The sequence below is a fragment of the Anarrhichthys ocellatus genome, unplaced genomic scaffold (genome assembly GCF_004355925.1).
Source record: "Anarrhichthys ocellatus isolate YVR2014 unplaced genomic scaffold, GSC_Weel_1.0 scaffold29, whole genome shotgun sequence".
Taxonomy (NCBI): Eukaryota; Metazoa; Chordata; class Actinopteri; order Perciformes; family Anarhichadidae; genus Anarrhichthys; species Anarrhichthys ocellatus.
Window position 1 is genome coordinate 995068 of NW_022280059.1, and position 21380 is coordinate 1016447.

At 41.4% G+C, this 21380-nt stretch overlaps 2 protein-coding genes across 2 annotated transcripts in view; both read right to left on the reverse strand.

The window, feature by feature from the left end:
- Positions 1-1025: 1025 nt before the first annotated feature.
- LOC116392348 (myb-like protein X) lies at positions 1026-13038 on the reverse strand. Its single transcript, XM_031863716.1, has 3 exons — positions 12555-13038; positions 8787-11977; positions 1026-4168 (listed from the first exon to the last, which is right to left on the reverse strand). Exons 2-3 carry the CDS (start codon positions 11425-11427, stop codon positions 3909-3911), a joined length of 2901 nt encoding a protein of 966 aa, XP_031719576.1. The 5' UTR covers positions 11428-11977; positions 12555-13038; the 3' UTR covers positions 1026-3908.
- Positions 13039-15503: 2465 nt separating this feature from the next.
- prx (periaxin) overlaps positions 15504-21380 on the reverse strand; it is a 38121-nt gene continuing 32244 nt past the window's right edge. Inside the window, exons 8-9 of the mRNA XM_031863424.1 lie at positions 18983-21380; positions 15504-17757 (exon numbers count right to left, since the gene is read on the reverse strand). The exon at positions 18983-21380 is cut by the window's right edge and continues 6277 nt beyond it. Of these exons, the coding sequence (XP_031719284.1) occupies positions 17471-17757; positions 18983-21380 (2685 nt within the window). The 3' untranslated portion in view covers positions 15504-17470. The remainder of the gene's footprint in view (positions 17758-18982) is intronic.

The window sequence follows — 21380 nt, forward strand, 5'->3', positions numbered from 1 at the left end:
AAAAAAAAATAATGCAGCTGCAAGCCTAAAACCACACCACAGTCATAGAACAACACGTTTCACATGTCCCCACAACATATTTTACTTCGATTGAGTGAAGCAGGCCAGCATAAATGGTCATAAAAATCAAAATTTTGATTTTCGGAACCAGCTATTGCATTGCTGTATACTAATTTTATATACTATATAACTAAATATTAACTATATATTCACTGTTCTTATCACTAAGAGTGTTCAATAATCCTAATAAATCAGTTTGACACCATTTTGAATAATTTTGAGCAGTTATGATGTGTCATATCTGTCATTTATAACAATAAATGGCTCATAATGTGTGTCTATGTGACTTTGGTAAGGCCGATTTACTCGTGTGAGACATTTTTAGATGCGGGATAGTCCAACGGGAGCCATGCAGGGGTGTTTGATCGTATCCGGGTCTGTTTACTGACTAAAAATCGCAAAATGCTGGGCGAACCCCCCTCTCTACATGGATTGCTCCACCCCACAGAATCTTCTGCCATTTTGTGATTCATTCCGCCAGCGCATTGATCTCACTCACAGACATGAAGCAGAACATGGCGGGCAGAGCTGTGCAAAAAATCGGCTCGAATAAATCCGTTTTTCCATCGCCAAAACCGTCAGTTTTTTTACCTAATTATTTTTCTCCTGACCTGTGGCTGATGTTGGCGTGCATACCCATAACTTTTGAACAGTTTGAAAGAGAGTAATTTGGACGCCGCTGTGCGTTTCCGGGTTGAATCGTGCCCCTCCTGCATGTGTTCATCCGCCATGTGCGATCCTGCTCCGTGATGAGAGAGCCATAGAGTGAGCATAGGTCGTCGATTTTTGGCCAAAATTGTGGCAAATCTTCTAGATATCTTCCAGATATGATATTAGTTCATGTATAATTGTGTTTACAGTGTTTACAATGGCTGGTATGATGATGTTGCTCGGACTTTTCCCGTTAATTCGATATTTAATATGTCTGGAGCAATAATCATATTTCTTTATGAAAAATGCTTTCTACGACACGCTGAATGCTGCACACTCTAAAACAGCCCCCCGTGGGGGGCTCTCGGGTCCTATGGGTCTCTTCATGGCATTATAAGCAGAAGACATGAAAGCATATTTCCTTCACTGCAGCTTTCCGCTGAGCTCATCTTTCATCTGCACTGGGAGACTCTTCCTGCTGTTTTTTTTTTTTTTTTAACCATCTTTAAAGAAAAAAAAATCACTGAGAGCAATAAAATTATTTCAAGTGTGAAAACCTAGCCACCCAACCCTGAGGGTATGTCAGGGCGAGCTGTGTTTCTATGGTGATGGTGCAGGAAACTGAAATTAACATAATTACTTCTGAACAGGGAGGTTATATAGTTTTGGGTCTATTTGTTTTAAATGTTTGTATCCGGTGATACAATCACACAAGCAGCTACTTTGCACCAAATACAAAGTACAGCTGAGGCCGACGGACGTTTCGATCAGAACCACAGATGTCGAAGAAGTGGCCTCAAGTGGAGCCTGAATAAGCCTGAATAAATAATAATGAACTGAAATAATTCATGACCAGTTTATTTTAGACACATCTGGGCTAACATACAGTGTAGCTGTCCTTTAGGGTACGACTGCCCTGATAAAAACGGCCTGGATTTATAAACAGAAACTATATTCCACATGCTGTATGTTTATCGTTTTCACTGATTTACTCTGAGGGCCTCAGGGGCCTTGGACGCCAGCAGCCAGCCTGTGTCAACACATTTAGCCCTCAGCTGGAAGTCAAGTGAGGACATTGTGTTGTCAGTGGCACAAAGATTTTAAAGCAACCTCAGTAAGTCAACCTCAAAAACCTCCTGGTGGACCTAAAACCAGTTGTTGTTTGTGGGTCATATTTACTGAGGGGGTGAAGCTACAGTATATTAAATGCAGTGGAATGGCACATCTGTTTACTAAAGCAATATTAAAGCAATATTTTACTTTGGAACACTTTTTTTCAGCAATCTGCCTGCAACATGGGTGCCCTGGGGATGTGTAGGTACCGCTGGCTCTCTTGGATTCTCTGTCTGACTCTCATCATCAATAATTGCAAACTGTTTTTGTCTGACTCATCTTTTAGAAAAACAGACTGAAAATGATCCTAAAGGCGGAAGTTTTTTATGAACACAAGGCCAGCAAAAGGCCAAAATTATAAGCAATTTGCCAGATCGGTACTTTAAAGACTGAACCAAAGGTCGGGCCCAGATCTGGGAAAGTGATAGGATTTTGAGATCAACGTTACTTTAAAAGAAGAATTGGGGATGTCGATGGTGAGTTCCAGCGACAAGATTACACTCGACAGTGAAGGCCAGGTTTGTTTATACCTTTTTAATTATAAAGAACAAGAGCTTGTTAAAATCCCCATTTTGCCTCAACATTCAACAGGAATCCATCACAGAGAGATACATGTTCTTACAGTGATTGAACACAAATCACTGTAACACCGCAGGTCAAATAACTAGTAATTAGATTCTGGACAAAAGTGATCAATATTGACATCATGGTTATTTAACACAATTCTCAATTGATTTTAGGGAAAACATGTTTTAGATGCACTTGTGCATTTAAAACAACAGAGCACTGTGCTACTTCCATGTTGTGCAACATTCCTGCTAATGTACTAATCTTAGACATAAAATAAAGTTCTTCTTCTGAATTCAGGGCCTTTTCATTTTGCCCTACACGGGCAACAGTAACTCAGTTTACACACATATTACTCTTCTAGCAGGAGCATTTCCAAAATCGTGATGGATAAATGTTTGATTAATTGTGCAGCCCTACTAGTCATGTTCACAAACTATCAACAACGCTAGCTACTGTGCGCTTACACAAAAAAGCACCTTTTTTGAGGGACTTTACAAGGAATTTGGGGGAATTGTAGGACAGCAGATGAAGCAGGTTGAGCTCAAGTTGATCCATAACTTAAGGGAATTTCAAGACTTTATGCCAAATATACACAGCCTGACTAAATGAGGGACATAGCAGACAACAATAAGGGACTGGAATGGAAAGCTGACTGAAGATTTGTAGACTGAGTGCACAGTTGCTTGGTTTATCAAAGTGTGCCAAATTGTGTTTACAGGTCTTCAATTTCACTTTCACTTGTCTCGGCGTCGGTAGCTTGCTCCTCATCTCTCCATTAGCCGCTACTAGCATAACACATAAATCCTCAATTGCCAGTCGAGTTGCATTATGTGTATAATAGGTGGGTAGGTTTTACTAAACTCGAAGAATGCATGGAATAAAAAAGACAATATCACAGGTTCTGCTGCATCGATTTTGATACATTTTGATACTGTCCATCTTTAGAATCCAACTAGAGCTGGGCAATATGGGCACATTTTTCTATCACGATATAGGTCTTTTCACATCTTGTTAATCATATATATAACAATATTATGAATCAATAAATAGTCCATATGAAATAACCACATGGTTTGGGATACTCCTGTCTGAATTAGATACTTGACAAATGGGAAGTACTTAACATTTTCTCATTTAATTAAGATGAAGATAAATGATCAGATTTCCTAAGAAATTTGAGTGTCCTTGTTATCACGATATCTGAATGTATGATATCATCACAACATGATTCAGTTGAAAGACGATGCTGGCAGAAGTACAATGCTGCACACTCTGTGCACACAGTTTTCCACATTTTCACCGTATAATCTATAGAGTGCTCAAAAACTACATAAATAACTCTTGCACTCAACATCACGTGTCGGTGATACAGCAGTCAAAACCAGGCAGTCCCAGCCAGTAAAGGTTGGCCACAATGACACGATGCTGATGATTCAAACGGACTAATCATAGAGAGTTTGTCAGTGAATTATCAGAGAAATGGATGCAATTGAAGCAGAAAGAAGGGTGAATTTCTACTTCATGGTTTCACGGAAGACGTTTTGAAGAGGCTGAGAACACAAGTTGAACTTTACCAGATTCTGATTGGACGAGAGGCTGTCTCTGCTCCCTTCCACGGCGCTGGTCGGCCACCACTGTCCCATCACATCTCGACCTTCATCTGACGAATCCTGAGAAAAGGCTGTCCACGTGTCGTCTGATTGGTGGAACGAGCTGTCCGTCCAGCCTAGTGTCCAGGGGTTGGACTCCCCGGCGATGGCATGGTTTCCTAGTGCTGTTTTTAGACACAAACACGGTTAATATTAGACTGTAGAGTCTCTGTTGTAGACGTCCCTGTAGTGTTGTGGTGTGTTTCCATTCGAGTTCGCCCCCATTCTGATGACCTGGACGGACGAACAACCAAACCCACATTGCATTGAAGGGGTTAGTTAGCAACAGATGGCTAACAATAGGCAACAACTGGCATTTATAATCATAACTTCGTCCATGCCATTGAAGATGAGGTTAATCATGAAAATTACCAAATAAAGGGGACATTTAAGCAAACGACAAAAGACACCCGCAGTGGTATTTAACCACGTAGTTTAAGTTTCACATAGAGATTTTCGGATGTCATACCTTTACTACTATCCCAGCAAAATCGCAGTTACAATGTCCAGTCCCTGTAAAACTGTACCAACACATTTTGATAAATCTTATAGAAGAATATAATTACCTTTTCACAAGCCTAAGAAGAATGTAGTACAAAAGTCTCCACCAATACTTCAGAAGTGCTGTATAGTTTCAGTCAGATGTTATTTTACACCTGAGAGATCAGTTCCACACAGGAACACAAGTTTGAAGTTGGTATTGAATCTGTATCGGCCAAACCCCTAAGACTAGGTATCAGAAGGGGAAACGTGGGATGTTATCGTAGGGATCGTAGCATCCCTCGAACCTGGGCTTTTTTCAGCCGCAGTGCATGACGAGTTAATCGTTAACGTTAATGACCTTGTTGCGAGGAAACAAGTGTGTGAATATTTGTGTTTCATCGTGTCATCTGTGCCTGCTGCCTTCACGCCATCTTACCCTCCATTGCTCAGATATTGCATGATTTATCTATGTGAGACTTCAGTCGCCTTTGTGAGACTTTCACCCGTTGCCCCATAGCCTCAGGCTAACAGGAGCCTAGAGTCCCAAGTCCTGTTTTCTGCCTTCTCCCTCCCTTAACTCAACTCTGAATGATTAATACCATGTAGCGAGAATGAGGGATTTGTCACGGGGCATGATGAGGACTCAAACGCAGACAGTCAGGTGTAGTGAAAAAAGGTTTTAATGAACCAAAAACAAACAGGGAATCCAGGGACAAGACAAAAGACGAGGGGGAAAATCCGGCAGGAAAAGGCAGAACAGGCAGACTGGAAAACCGGGAACGGGACGAGCAAAACGGGCGGGTAGGTAGGAAAACAAACAATGATCTGGCAGTAGGTGTGTGCGGCAGGGGTTTAAATAGTGAAGGAGACAGAGTGAGCAGGTGAGAGTAATGAGCTGAGTGTGACTGGCAGGTGCACTGAATGAACTGATTAGGTGAGTGAGGAGCTAGGAACACACAGGGCAAAGCCTGATCGTGACAGGATTGGTTAGGAATTCAGGTCAGGACAGACTGGAGTCTAATTTCCATGGCAGGGCCAAGTGGTGCTTCCCAGGACAAGAAACAACTCTCCATGTTTATCACAAGATTAGATTGGTCAACTCATTTTATGTTTCATGCAATTAAATAATGTTCTAGTTCCATAGTCAGTAACCTACTGAAGGCTCAGTAGGTTACTCATGGCCATACCTGTAGTTCTTGATGGTTGCAACACATTCTCACTCCCAACTCATCAAATACTGCAACTTGGTGAGCGGCGCTATGAGTCAAACTATGTCGCTCTAGGTATGCCTCCAGCATCAGTTTTGACGTGTCAGGGACAGCGTGTCCGCTTGTCCCTGACACGTCAGCTTGTCCCACTTGTTACATGCATACGGTCTCTTTTCAAAGACTTTCAATGTAGGTTTAGTTTTTAAGTTTTCTTGGTTAGGTTCAGGCAACAAATGCATTTGGGAAGGCTTAGGAAAAGATTGTGGTTTGGGTTAAAATAAGAACAATAGTAAGGAAAAAAAAGGATTGGGTTGGGAGTGAAAATGGGTTGGTTCAGGCACTTCAATGCACATCACATATATTTTACTTTACAGATAAACATTTTGCAAACTGTGCTCTTTGGGGTTTTTTAAAAATGTATTTTTGGCTTCTTTTTCTCTCTCGCTCTCATTTCTGTATGGTATGGCAGACTTTTTAAAATTTAGCTTGAATGTGTAATCCATCACAATGAATATCAAAAAACGAAAAAAGCAATTTCAGAGAGAAGCAGACAGAAGGCTCTACAATATGCGTTTGAAGGATATATCCAGGATATCAAACTGATTCAACAATTAAAACAAGTTAAAAAGATAAAGATAGAAGCAAAAGCTACAGATTACAGTGTAAAAGTGAACCACCACATCACCTGGCAATCGAGACAAAGGACAATGAAACTAAGAAATAACACTGTTCCTGTAAAGACATGTAGGTCTCTATTTATTGTTACAACTTTCAATATACCTTCAATAGCTAGCGTAGCATAGAAGTACTAATGCTAGTTAATAATGTGCTAGTGTACCCTGCTATTAGCTCCAAAGGAAAGTAGAAAGGAAACATCAGAAATGTATATCTCCTTCCAACCTCTCAGGGTAATGCTTAACCAAATCCACAAAACCAACCTGAAACTGAAGGAAATCTGAAAAGACTGCATGAGAGTCTACGGAGCAGGGCTGTTTTTTTGTCGTACCCTGGTCAGAGCTGACCGATATGATTGGCCTGTCTGCTTTCAAGGGGCGGGACCTAGCAATGAGTCAATTGATATTTATTTAATTAAATATGTTGATGTATTTTAAAATGATCATCAAAACTGTATAAAGTGAGAGCAGTTTAAGAGTTCGTTCACCTAAATGCTAAACCTCAATACAGCGATGAATGATGTTTTGTGGTGCATATTTTGCACTGAAACAATGACATTTAAAACCAGACAGTTGGAACTACTGTTGATATTGTGTTCTGTGGATTATTCAGATGGATGTGATTAACTCCAAACCTAAACAAATGAAACCAAAACATTATCTGCATGGCCACTAAAGGAGCAAAAATACATTTTAGTTATTCTTGGGTGAAGTGACCCTTCAAAAGTAAGGGAGTAAAGGGTTGAAAAAACACTGGAATGCTCCTTTAACCTTTCTTTCTGTCAATGTAGACAGCGCATTCAGCTCATAATTTTTAAGCAATATGTTAAAATAATCACAGAAATGTTTTTAGGTGGATATACTGAAACAAACAATGTGTAAGCCCTGGCTTAGCCTTGTTTGGCCCCGCAGTGGAAACTGGGCTTCGGTAATTAGCTAAAGGGAGCATAATGAGGGAACATAAGGAATGATTAATACAGAAAAACAAAAAGGCACACAGAGTCAAAGATGTCACACAACCAGCTGCATGTGTGTTGACTACATAAGAGCCAATTCAATTTGTAAGATTATTTTAGTCATTCAGTTGACATTTCTTGCTCAGAGCTCTGTGGATGATTCTGATATAATTTATTTACTTATTTATTAGTGCATTTATTATTTAGTAGTTTTGCTTCAAAAGGACTATACTAGTGTGTTTGTAGGTTTTAGCTCCTTCACAAAAACATCCATTTCTATATTTTCTTTTTACGATATCTGCATTGTTAATTCACAAAGAAACACGTGGCTCTATATTTAATGATCATATAGGTTCATCTTATCAGTTGTATTTATCTCATCCTTGTTTCTGGGAAATCATGTTTTGTTTATCATTTTGCCAATAGCGAATGGATCTAAATACACCAATACCCATGAGCTACGGCTGCCATTGCTATGGAGAAGAAGCTAGGCTACGGTATAAATCAGAGCTGCAAGGGAGCGCTTGGTCTTTGAATTTGTGAACAAAACACGGCACAATTGTTGCTGAACTGTGTTGCAGTTTTCGCAACACCCTAATCTTTAGCTTTCAGCAGCACGCACGTAACAGAATTTTAATTAATTAAGCTAGCTGAAATGCACCTTGGGAGTGATAGTTCACTTCTTATGTTATCTCTAATGAACAAATATCGTTTGTTGATTTAATTAAGCAGGAGAGTTACGTGCTCCAACTGTGAGTCACTTAACATTGTCAATGGGAAAAATGAATGACAAGTTTACATCCAGAACCAGAAGCATCCAAAATAACTCCTCAGAGTCAGCAGTACTGTTTTTGCCAGTGTTACATCATTAATGCATGCAAAGCAGTTTAAGTTTGGATCGGATTTAAAAAGTCTCCTTGATAACCTCATAATGATACTGTGGCTGCTAATTCATACTGTAACAAGAAGAAAAATACATTCACATTTCTAACACAGCATGGTTACACAGCAGAATGATTAACTGTGACATATAGAGTCCATGGGATTTGGTATGGCCCTTTAAAACTGTGTGTGTGTGTGTGTGTGTGTGTGTGTGTGTGTGTGTGTTTGTGTGTGTGTGCATTCCTGAAATGGCACAAAAGATTAAAAATGCACTAATACTCTTAGCCAGTTTGAAAGTGCTGTCTCTAAATATGTATGCTTCTGACATCTTTAGAAGACTCTGCTTTACTTCTGAAGCCTTTTAATGTCAGCGTTGTTGCCTTTAACCAAAAGATCCTCTGTCCCATGTCTACGTCAAACCAGAAAGGCAGAGTTACTAAAGCACCCAGAGGGGCGAGAGAGATATAAAAGGGAAAGGGAGAGAGGGGAAGGCCAGCCAGAAGACATAGAAAGAGACAAACTAACAATTGTGAGACTCACCAACACTTTCTCTTCTCCCACAAGGCACTGAGGGAGACACGGTGTGTCCCTCGCTCCAGGCCGGCTCTCCCTCCGCCTGCATGAATACTCCAAACTCATCTTCCTCCTTCTCCTCCTCCTCGTTCCTTCCCTTCTCAGTGGCCACGGTGGAGCCCCTCTCCTCCTCGCTCTGCTCCTCCAGTTGTCTCCCAAACCTCCCGTTCCTTTCCTGGCCTCCTTTTCCGTCTCCTGCAGGCACTCCGAACCCTTCCTTCTCCTCCTCCTCTTCCTCCACCGCCTCCAGGCAGGGCAGGCCGGTTGCCATGGATCCCAGGGGGGGCGAAGAGGGGGCAGGATTAGCCAGGGAGGGTGCAAGAGTGGTGGAGGGATCAGCACAGGCAACATTTGTGACGTTAGCGCTTGCCTTTCCATTTGCTTCAACATGGGTGATGCTTGTTTGTCCACAAGTGTCTCCGACCTCTTTCTTCCTTCCCCTGCATTCATCTACATTCATAACCACTGACCTCCAGCTGTCTTTTAGTGCAAAGTTTCTCGTTGCTTCTTCATCATAAATGTCCCGTATGGTACTGTCATTTGTGTCATCCGCAGTGAGTCGTTCTACGTCGTCATCGCCTTTACCACCACTATTGTCCAGCTTGTTGCAAGTGCCCTCCCTCCTCCAAATTGCCCCAGCTTCATCCCCTTCCTCAGGATTTACTCTCCCCTCTACATTCTCTTCCTGTGACTCCTCTTCTCTATATTCCCACGACAGCTCATCCCTCCGCTCTGCTCTGTTAAGCTCAGTTGTACTGTAGTTGCAAACGTTTCCTGTCACGGTCCTCGTGTCTTTCTCAGAGATGGAAGGATCTCCGTGTCTGAGAGGCGAAGATGAAGCTTCTCTCTCCTCTGGCTGACTGTGTTTAACCACATTTTGAAAGAAAGACTGGGCTTTTCTGCTTGTGCTCTCGTTCACAGTGTTGTTCTCGTCAGCCAAACGGTTTGGTTCTTGTTGCTCAAATCTGCTTAGAACCAGTTCTTCTTTCCCCACGATCCCTGGGTCTGCTACCCCTTGTTGACAGCCCTCGAGGTGATCTTCTCTGCTGTTCTCTTGCTCTCTATGAACACCACAAATCACAGGGTCTGTATTGCAGGTGCTGCTCTCTACAGGAGCGGAGGGTTCAGGGGCGACTACAGTGCTGATGGAGACAGGGCAGGCGGAGACAGAGATGTCGTCATACCCGACGGATACAACGGAGAATTCAGCAGGAGTTTGATTGATGCTCCCTTCCTCATCTTCAAGATCAACGCTCTCCATCTCTTTCACAGATTTTTGTTCTGCCGCCACATGATAGGGAAATGATATGTCATCAATCACCTGTTTAGAGTGGCTATGAACCAAATTATTATTTCCAGTATGCATTTTCATAACCTCGGAGTTTGTATCCTGCTCTCTCTCTGAATAATCGTCTTCGCCTTGAGAAGTTTGTGTCCTTGGCTCCTCGTTGCTCTCGGCTTCTCTAATCTCTTTAACATCACAGCTGCTGTGAGATTCTGGGTGAAAGTTTTTAGCTTCTAGGTCATGGTTTGTTTCTGCCAAAAATGAGTTGGATGACTCTAACCCGCAGATGCCTCCCTTCTCCTCCTTCTCCTCCTCCTCCTCGTTATTTTGCTTCTCCTTCCTCATTCCTTTCGCCTCACCGTTCAGCCTGTTTGAGGCGCCTCTTCTTGGACTTTCCCCTCCATCGCATTCATCCTGGCTTTCCCTCCTCTGTGCTCTCTTTCCACACTGAGTACAAGTTTCGGGAGCAGCACTGTGGCAGCATCTAGGACTTCTGCACGCTTCCTCTTTCTCCCGTCTGGGAGACTGTTTACCGGCCAGGCCCCCTTTGTCTCGCTCTTCCTGCCTTTCTTCCAGATTGATTTCTCCAGCAGGATCCTCCCTGCTACTCTCCTGCCTCTCTCTGTTCGAGTCGGTTTTCTCCCGGGCTGCTGCATTACCAGACTTCCTCCATCTCCGGCCAGATCGCACCCTAACCCGGTTTACTCCGGTATGTGCCTGCGGAGTTGACCCATTATCTCTCTTCCCGGCTGGGATGTCTCTGCCTCCTCCGCCTGTCTTCCCTCTTAGCCATCCCCCAACGACGCTGGAGGCTGCACCGGTAGTCACGCCAGAACTAGGCTTAGCTGTGGAATACAAACAGCTCCCTTTCTCAGTCCGGAGGAAGAGGCATTGGGTCTGTGTCTTCCCGCTGCCCTCTGAGGTCTTCAGAGTGGCAACTGTTACCAAAGATCCGATCCCAGCCTGCCTGGCATCCAGCCCCAAAGGAAGGCCGTACCCCATGCGACCCCACTCCCCACTCAGGTACACATCTGCAGGCCTGGGGCAGGAAGTCGAACCCCCACGGCCTGCAGGAGGAGCTGTCGGGGCTTGTCCTCCACCCAGCAGACCACCAGCCTTCCGGCGGTTCTTGGAGCACAGGGCCCAGGCTCGGAGGCCCCGGATCAGCGGCAAGTCTCCCAGGCCCAGCTCCATTCGGCTGGGGAAGGGCAAAGAGGCTCGGGAGCACTTCTGGAGCATCTCCCTGGTGGAGCCTGACACATTCAGGCAGGGGTAGTTGTTGTTGTTATTCTGCTGGAGCATGCTGCTCGTTGTTGGCCTCATCTATGTTTTATCGGTTAGTCCTCGCTTATGCTTTATTAAAATTCAGCCTGTCGGCTCAAGTTGAGTTCTCATTTGTGAAAGAGAACACTGGCACTATCAAGAGTCTATTCTTGATCCAGAGAGTGACAGCTCAAAGGTACAAATATCATAGTTTAGAAAAAATACACGAAGCATTATGAAATGGCTGAAATAGAATTTCTTAGTGAGTCATTTACTTGAAAACGCAAGAGAAAGCTGACTCTCTCGCTAATCGCTTAGCAGCTTATTCTGACAACATCTGAGTTTTGGGACAATAAAAAGGAAAAATAGAACAAGTCGTTTTCCAGACAGCGAGATGGAGCTGTGCTTCTGTTTTCCCTTTAACGCTCCTTAACTTTGAGAGTCTTCTGGCGGAGAAAAAAACCCGCCCAGGTCAGACATCCAGCTGTCAGCGCTGATGACAGAGAGGATAATGAGAAGTTTGTTTTCTCCCAGATTGATGCTCGGTGAAAACCACCTTCAGAGCTTCAGCGCCCTCTCTGTTGGCCAGTCTCAACTGTCATAAAACAACCTGCAGGGAAGTGGGAAAAAACAAGGAAATTAAAGACACATAGATGAAATAATGTGACGTGTGCTTTACTTTTCTGATTAATATGAAAGCAATTAAAGCAGATTCAAGGTAATTAACATGTAAATGAAAACATAAATGAAAAACGTTTCATTTGTCATACTTAATTAATTCCACATAGAGAAGTGATTGTGATTCACTTTGGGGAGAATAACTGGATTACAGCTATCATGTCCGGGGGGGGGGGGAGTCTGTCAAAGGTCATACTTTTGAATCTAATTGGCTTCATTACAAACTATACTTGTACACAATCAAACTCTATTCTTTTTATTAAAAAAATGTGCATTCACATCATGTGGTGCCAATTAGATCAGTTGTTGCATCAGCCGTACATAATCATCGCATAGACTAAAAATGAAACCCAGGTGTCCATAAATCCATAAATCCACAGCTCATGCCTAAACAGTTTAAAGAATACATTTTATAAACATGTTTGTACCATGCATATCACAATAGCCTCGACAGGCTGGGTTCCACTGTGATGAAGATGAACCACGTCAAAACCACACACACACCGTACCTGGAAAATCCGTATCTCCAGCCAACGTGTCCGGAAAGAAAGAGATGCCCGAGGAAAGGTTTGATTGTCTCTCACCTCCCTCGATGCCTCGGTGTTTCTGGTCCAGGCTTTGAATGAAGTGTCCTTTACTTAATGTGTCCCTGCTTCCTTGTTGTTTACAGAAAGATCCTATTCAACCCCTCCTCGGGCTGTGGAGCATCCTTTAGTGGGATCAGCGCCGCCACATCCATCCAGTCGGCCTGCACCACTGGCGCTTCAGCACTACAAATGAGTCAAACATGCATCCGCTTCTGCCCCATCGTCTAAATTAGAGCCGAGCACCACAGTGAAATCCTATTTCGGTCTATGCCCTCCCTCCCCACTCGTTCGGCCATTGCGCATCATCTCATCCTCCGCGGCTGGGCATAGTGCGTCGCCGCATCTTACCGCAGTAGCCTCCGGTGCGCTCAGCGAGCACGATGACGGAGAGCTAATTTGACTTGCAGCCCACTCATCGGTAGGAGAGGTGATTCGTGCCGCAAAGAGGCAGGGTTGATGTGACAGAGCGGAAGTATATGCGGGGTTGTTGATGCCACAGAGGAGGAATTAAGAAACATAACTCAGATACTGCAGGAATTAATCTATATAGCCCCACTTTGCTTAAATAGTTATTTACGTTTCTGTCAGAGAACTCAGCTATATTTGGCAATATTTGACATCTGACTGAAAAGATAATGCGTCTTTCGCACAATTAAAATTATTTTTAAAACCTGTTTCCCAACAACGGTTTCTTAATCCAAACAGTTGAGTATTAGAGCCAGGCATGAGGAGAAACATGAGACGATTCTTTTGTTTTTATTATTTTTCATTTTGAGAATAAAGTCAAAATTTGGAGCGTTGAAATGTCAGCTCATGTCACTAGTAGTTTGGTTTATTCTCAAAAGTTCAACATTTATTCTCAACATTTCGACTTTATTCCTCCTCTGATTTTTTTTTATATGCCTGGCACTACAACTGAAAGGGCAACCTTTATTCATGAAATTTCGACTTTATTCTAAAAATCTGCCTATTCTCATTTTTCTCCTTAAGGCCTATTGCAAGGTAATTATTCTTCAGTAAAACAAATGCTGGAGGAGGGGCCCACTTTGAATGTTGTGCATAATCTGCCTTTAAGGGATACGAGATGATGAGACAGGCCTACTGAAAAGATGCAACAAGACATAAGCCTCAGTTGTAGGAAAACGTCCCATCTTATGCTCCTTAAAGTCTGCTCCATCAGTAGTGAGATATAAAACAGTAAAAAACGTAGCTGGTGACGCTGCAGTCGCATGCGTCCCTCCTCTCTGTGGCATTGTTCGCTCCTCATATAATCCCCTCACATGCACTCACCCTTGCAGCCTACGTCGCACAGCATCATCACAGCAGTAGATAAGATTGAGACACACATCCACAGACAAACACACACGCACACACAATGGGAAGACGTCATGTACCGGGGTGCATAGTTTATCACTTTCTCTTCCAAAGTCCCTCATCTCCGAGGATTTGTTTCAAAAAGACTCGTACATGTGCTTTTGTGTCTCTAATCCGCTGCAGAAAACTGATTTTTTTTTAATGCTTATGTGTGCTTCTGTGTTTTCACATTTTATTATTGGGTGACGGGCAGCGCTGTCTATCTCTGTGTCTTGCTTTATTCCGCCATTGGAGGGCACCAACATCAACATATTTTAGAAATGCTAAACCCACTGACTTTTTTTTAAATGCTATTGGCACCATGTGACAAGTAATTGAGCTAATATTAAATTAAATTCAATTTATTTTGTATAGCCCCAAATCACAAATTTGCCTCAGAGGGCTTTACAATCTGTATGCAACATCCTCTGTCCCAGGACCCTCACATCGCTACAGGAAAAACTCCCTCTGTGCCTGGGGGGAGGAAGAAGAGACCTTAGGGAGAGCAACAGAGGAGGGATCCCTCTATCAGGATGGACAGAAGTGTGATGTCATGTGTACAGAATGAACAACATAACAGAATTACAACACATTCAATGCATATGACAGAAATTGTTCATATAATGATAGTATAGTAAGTATAATAATGATGGATTTAGATCTGTGTTGAAGCTGTTAGCATGTTAGCAATTATAATTACAATGAGCAGTTATTATGATTTGTGTAATATATTAGCCTGAAATGTGCTTTCTTTAATTTAGCTCAATTTTCACTTTGGAGTTGTGTCTCTTTCTGCCCACTGAAGTTTCATCTAATGATGAGATTATTGTTTGATTTGCATGGTGGACATGAGGATGTTGTTTACTCTGCTCAAAGTCGTATATAAAAACCGGCCTTTAAAATGTGTTTCCACCCAGTGGGGCCACGGTATGGAAAGCAAAGAAAATCAAAGATGAAACATTATGCATCATGAATAAAATAACAAAAAAATACTCATTGCAACATGGTATTATGTTGCTTATGAAAATTGAAGTTACAAAGTCAAAATTATGAAATAGTAAGTGAACATTTGCACTTGCTCACCAAATGAAAAATTTGAGTAACTAAATCTAAATTATGAGATTATAAATCACAACTACAGTGAGAATGTTAACTAAATCAAAATTGTGTCATACAAGTTAATTATTATGAGATGATCAAATGAGATAAGTAAAATTGTATACTGTTCAAGGCAAAGTTTTTATTTACCATCTCATAACTTCCGCTACATGTTTACAACTGAAGGGATTTGAATACATTGCCTATCGCCCAATGTGAGCTGCTACTTCCTCCAGCCCCTTGTCGCCCTGCAAAGGATCAGTGGGTCTGCAGATAACAGACGGATGAAGGAATGATTCAAGCTGAATGAGAGTCTCACAAAACACCAATGAGTCCACTTTTATAACGAACTAAAAATTCAGCAGGTCTGAAGGTCAAAACATCAGGAGACAATCATTTAAATGATTTTTTTGTGTGAATATCATTTTATTGATGTAACATCTTCAACAACATTCTCTCCAATGCAGCTTTGACAAAAACACTTGGCACTGAAGCCCTAAAAATCTAAAAGAAATTCAAAGACTTGATTAAACCAGAAAGGTAAAAATCTCAATACACATAGATACTACTCAGTGCGTGTTACCTTGACATGTCACTACTCTCGTCCCGGCTTTTTAAAAATCTATCATCTGTTTGTCATCACGAAATACAGGCATGGTGTTGAAAGTTGTTAATGAAAAAAAGTGTGGGAGGCAATTTGTCCGGATTAGTGCATTTTATCACACAATTTCATTCCATCTACCAACCAAGTAAAGTAAGCAAAGTCAAGTGTTCATTCTTAAATGCTTTACATCCACATGAAAAGTAGATCCTTATTTTGAATAATCACATGGCTGTATGCTGTGAAACTGTAAATGGCTATGAGCAGTGTATACAATCAGTAGTTTTAAAACAATGAGTTTTTATCAAATGCCAGAAACATAACAATAGCTGTTTTTTCTCTCAAGTGGTAGTTACTGAATTTGAGAATGAAACTTAAAAAAAGATGCTTTTTGAAAAAAAATGGGTAGAGGGCCATAATAAAATGCTTTCATTAATCTGACATTTTAACATTCAACGTTAGTGTGTAATATATTCAATAATATGCATAAAAAAATAAACAGAAGAATGTCAGATTATTAAAGACATTTTAATCAAAAGGGACAAGTGCCTTGGTCCTCTTGCTATGACCACCTTGCTTCAGTCTTTAGAGGACATATTTTGTTACATGCAAGCTTCTGTAAAACATCAAGGCTCGCCATTCCTTAGCCAGTCTGTCATTGTAGCCTGACAGTAACATCCTTTTTAGAGGGTTATTTTTTTTATTAATGTCAAGAGAAAAAGGTTTACAGCTTTTAAAACTCTTCTCACCGATTGTGTTAAAGTGCCCAACAGCACTTCTAAATCCCCAAATTCCCTTCCAGTCTGTTGTCGATGTTTTGAAACTCAAAACAATTCACAGAGTTTCAAAACATCAGCATCAGTCAGGAGGTGTATCTTGGAGCTAAAAACCTCTATCATAAAATATACAGTATAGTGGCTTCTTTTTCTGGCAGTGTAAAGTAAAAACATCGACATATATAAAAAAAAAACTAGCAGCAGGGTGGCCTACAGTAAATGATCGAGAGCAACCTGTAACCAGAAGGTCACAGATTTGATCCCCACAGCAGAAAAAGAGTCCTGAGTGTCCTGCCCACTCACTGTGACTATCTCTGGGTAACAGCACCAGCTAAATGCTTAAAATACAAAACTATATGGCAGCAAAGGAGAACAGCCCATAATCTCAAAAAGCTCACACCTTTCCTCCAAGACAAATAACATAGGATCAGAAAAAATATGATTTCTACTCCCGACTGGTGAATATGAAAATAGTTACATTTCCGATCAAAGGGATACTGCTTCAAAAAAGCAATGACATAGTTGTATTTACATTGATATTACTCTGGCCTGTTCTGTAATGGTTAAAATTTAATTATTTTGAAATAATCGTTGTGAAATCCATGATGCTGATGTGAGTAAAATACTCATTCCAGCGCATTTCGAACACACAAACAACAATAAATAACCAAGCAATGTGACATGTTTACATTCACAGTGAAAACTTTCAAACCAAACAAAGTCTGATAAATAATTAGGACTGAACTCAAAGAACAGGAACAAAAAAATGTCACATTTAAAATGCAAAAAGTAAGCATATATAACTCTGTTGCTAATAATGACAATATTGCTGATTGATGAAATGTCATTGTTTTTCATCACATTCATAGCTCACCTATTAAAATATAAAATAAAGACTTTTACTTAATCGAGGTTTGCCACATTGCAGGCTTTAGCATACAAGAACACTGCAACCTTACCAAAGAAAAACAAAAACATCACAAGACATTTAAGATATCATTACAGCATCCTCAGAAGTTGAAGTCCGACACCTGGTGAGTTGTTCTCGTGGTTGCAGAAGATTCACCTGCTTGCGTTTCAGTGGTAACTGTGTGCCGGGTGATTCTGGTGCTCTTGGTTACCATGGTAAGAGTTCCCTCCTCGGTGGAGGAGACTTGGTGCTCTTTGGACATTTCCTGGGTGGTTAAATCGAGCCCTGAGGTGTGGAGGCAGAAAGACCCCAAGACGTCGGCCTCACCTGCCACCTCACCCTTCCGCTGGGCCTGAGGAGAACCGTCTGGGGTTATTTGGAGGAAGCCTTGAGGCGGATGAAAGGGAAACAAGCAGAGGTAAGTAGAAGAAAGGAAGCAAGGAGAAGAGCGGGGGATAGGTGAAGAGATCAAGAAGGAAAATAAACTTAGTCTTATGTAGCAGAGACAGAGCAGAAGATGATATAATTAATTATTTATAGAATAAACACAAGCAAAACAAATCACAGGCAAGAGGACAAATAAGCACTACATTATACATATGTATGATGCATAATGCAGTGCATATTGTATTAACTTCTATGATAATATACTAAAATAATGATGCCAGTATCAAGTATAATAGATATCTGCAATTATTCAGTCTCTGGTTCAATACTGCACTTTAAAGTTCAGGGAAAAAGACAAGTAAGACAAACAAAGTGGCCCAAATCAATGCAACAAAGGCTAAGATATACAGTCTTTAATGTGAGCCCTAGACTTCCAATAATGCAACTGGACAGCAGGTGATTAAAGCGCAACTTCACCCCCAGGTCTAAGCCTATTTAGCCGAATTTAACTTAATATACATACTCTTGTTACAGCGTAGTAAAGCCCATTACTATCGCAGATAGAGTCATTCCGTCATCATGAGACACTGATTCACCAGATTTTGTAATGTGCTGATAACTTAATTTCCAGTACACAGAAAGGAGAACACAGGCTTGTGATGTGCTGTGATTGTAATGCTACACAGTGGCTACGGAAAAACAAAAAAAGATAGACGCTGTGGGGAGAGGCGAAGAGGGGGGTCTGATTAAAGGGCCTTAACATTCTTTCATTTTATGACGTACATTATTCCCAAACAGTCGACTCTTATCTCAGAATTGGCCTTGCAAGATTAGGGCTGACTTAAAAGAAGTAGATGGCGTTTTAAATCATTTTCCACTATGATTTTTTAAAAATTTGGTAAGAAATGTCCATATTAACATCATCATTTATGTGTTTCATCACATCTACAGTCCTATCATTTAGTTTATGGCTTAAATGCGCAGTTACTCTTTAAGTGTTGAAAGAAAAACTGAATGAATCGTACAAAAAGGGTAGTCTATATACTCCTCAATACATAACTTTTCAAAATATTCTTTGTAAGCAAGTAATCAAGTCTCAAGACTCCTTTTTAACCACTACGTGATAAAACATGTTTGACTTTAACAGCATCAACCTTTTGTAAAAGTCCATGTCTAATTTTTCAAATGTTTTGTCATATCAGTTTGTAGTTTCCATTATTCTTACCTGTGGAGTGTGGCTTCAGGGTAAACTTAGGGACTTTGAACCAGGGGGAAGACTCTCTTTCTTCAGACTCCCTGCTTTGACTCTCGACCTCACTCCAAGCCTTGACCTTTGCTGAGCTGAACTCCATGGTAAAACTAGCCGGGGACTCTGAGCTGTCCCTGTCCAGCATATCTGTTCTGGCATGAGATGATACCACATCCTTCGAGAGCTCCTCACTACAACCAGCAAAGGCCATCTTGCCTGATGTTACTTTAAGTCCTTTAGTGTCTTCCATTTCTCCCGTCGACGAATCCTTTTCCAGTTTCACATTCATTTCTGTGTCCTCCCCCACTGCAGCCATCTTACCATATGGAGAAGTTAACTCCACCTTTGGAAGTTTGATTTTGCCACTGAATGTCCCTTTATTGTCCTTAGAGCCCTTGTGAGGACTTGCATCTTTTTCACCATTGAGACTTGAACTTGAACCTTCGCCCTTTAGACTGACATCAAATGACCCTGATTTGCCAGGAGAAAATGATACGGCTGATTGATCTTTGGACTTGTCAAAACTCGGCTTCATTTTGATTTTGGGCATCTTCACTTTGACGTCCTCTTTTTCAGCCTCAACTGTTGTCTTCTCTTGTAGATGGCCTGTGCATGCAGTGGGCCCATCTGCCTGTGAAGGATTTACTAAGACAAAGACAGCTTTTTTTACTTTGGGCAATTTCGGGCCCTCATACTGGATTTCTTGCCCATATATATTCATTCTTCCCTCAGGAGAGGAGATGGAGGGTAATGGAACACCAAATTTAGGGATTTTGATTTTCTTGCCCTTTTCTGTTTTGTCCTCATCTTCATCTTGTGATGTACCTATATCAAACTCTATGTCTGGAATCCTGGGAACTTTCATTTCTGCTTTGGATGACAAGGGGCCACTCTCTCCTTCTGTTCCTAAGTCAGCTGAACCTTGAACCAAACCTTGTTTGATTTTCAGACTAACACCTGGTAATGTAACCTCTGGCACTGGTATGTTAATACGATCTTTGTTCTCTTTATGTCCGTTGTGGGTTTCAACTTCAACTTCATCCTCAAATCTTTCTTTACCCTTGCATCTGTGTTTGACCTGACCACCTAACTCCTCATCACCACATGTTTTGCAAATTTTTGCTTCTGCTGTTACATCTCTACCAGTTTTCTTTTTTGGCATTCCAATCCTGAATTTTGTTCCTTTGAGTTTTGGCCCCTTTACTTTGCTGCTGGTTCCTGCTGTGTTGAGATCGAAGTCAGGTAGTTCAACTTTTTTCCTGTCCTTTTTGCCCTCTCCTCTATGAAGTCCTATATCAAGCTCCAGGTCTCCTTTTGGAACTTTGATATCTATTGTTGGCATCTTGAGTTTCAGACCTTTGTGCTCTCCATCTACATGCAGATCAGCCTCCCCATGTGCCCCTGTGTCTTGTTTAGGTATACTTTGTGTCAAATCAATGTCCAGATCTGTTGATGTGACTTGTGGTACTTTTATTTTCCCTCTAGCCTCAATGGTTGGTAAGTTGACCTCTGCTTCACCTGATTTACTCTTCTGCAGTGATATATTTCCCTTTGGAAGTTTAACATGTGGACCTTTGAACTTTCCTCCTGTGACATCCATTTCTATAGCAGGTGCTTCAATATCTTTACTTTTACCTTTAGGTAGTGAAATATCAACTTTTGGCATCTTGGTATATGGCAATTTGATTGTTCCTTCCCCTGCCTCCATTTTCTCTTCTGGTATATCAATATTTGCTTTTCCTTTAGGGATAGACATGTCGACATTAGGTATCTTGAACTGTCCACCATCTGCCTTAATCTCTATCTCTGGACCTTTGATTGAAGGTTTTCCTTTAGGAAGAGATATGTCCACTTTTGGCATCTTGAACTTTCCTCCTTCATCCTTCAGTTCAACTTTGGGGACTTCAGGTTTTCCTTTTGGCAATGAAATGTCTACTGAGGGCATTGTCATCTGTGGCATTTTAGATATGACTCCCTCCATTTCAAACTTTGCTCCTTTAGTTTTGCCACATTTTCCTTTGGGTAGACAGATGTCAACATCTGGCATTTTTATGTGAGGCATTTTTAAGTTTCCTCCTGCACCTCCCTCTATTTCAAGATCTGGACCCTCAAGTTTTCCTGTTGGCAGAGATATATCAAAATCTGGCATTTTCCAATGAGGCATTTTGAACTTTCCCGCAGTACCTCCCTCCATTTCAACATCTGGACCTTCAATCTTTCCTTTTGGCAAAGAGATGTCCACATCTGGCATTTTCATTTGAGGCATTTCAAATTTTCCACCGGTACCTCCCTTTATTTCGACATCTGGACCTTCAACCCTTCCTTTGGGCAGAGAGATGTCGATGTTGGGCATTTTCATGTGAGGCATTTTGAA

Bases quoted from the DNA above. Each gene is read 5' to 3' on its own strand.
- LOC116392348 (XM_031863716.1), bottom strand. From the start codon at position 11,427: ATGAGGCCAACAACGAGCAGCATGCTCCAGCAGAATAACAACAACAAC. The intron at 4,169-8,786 runs GTGAGTCTCACA...GTCTAAAAACAG, and splicing joins TGGGAGAAGAGAAAGTGTTG to CACTAGGAAACCATGCCATC.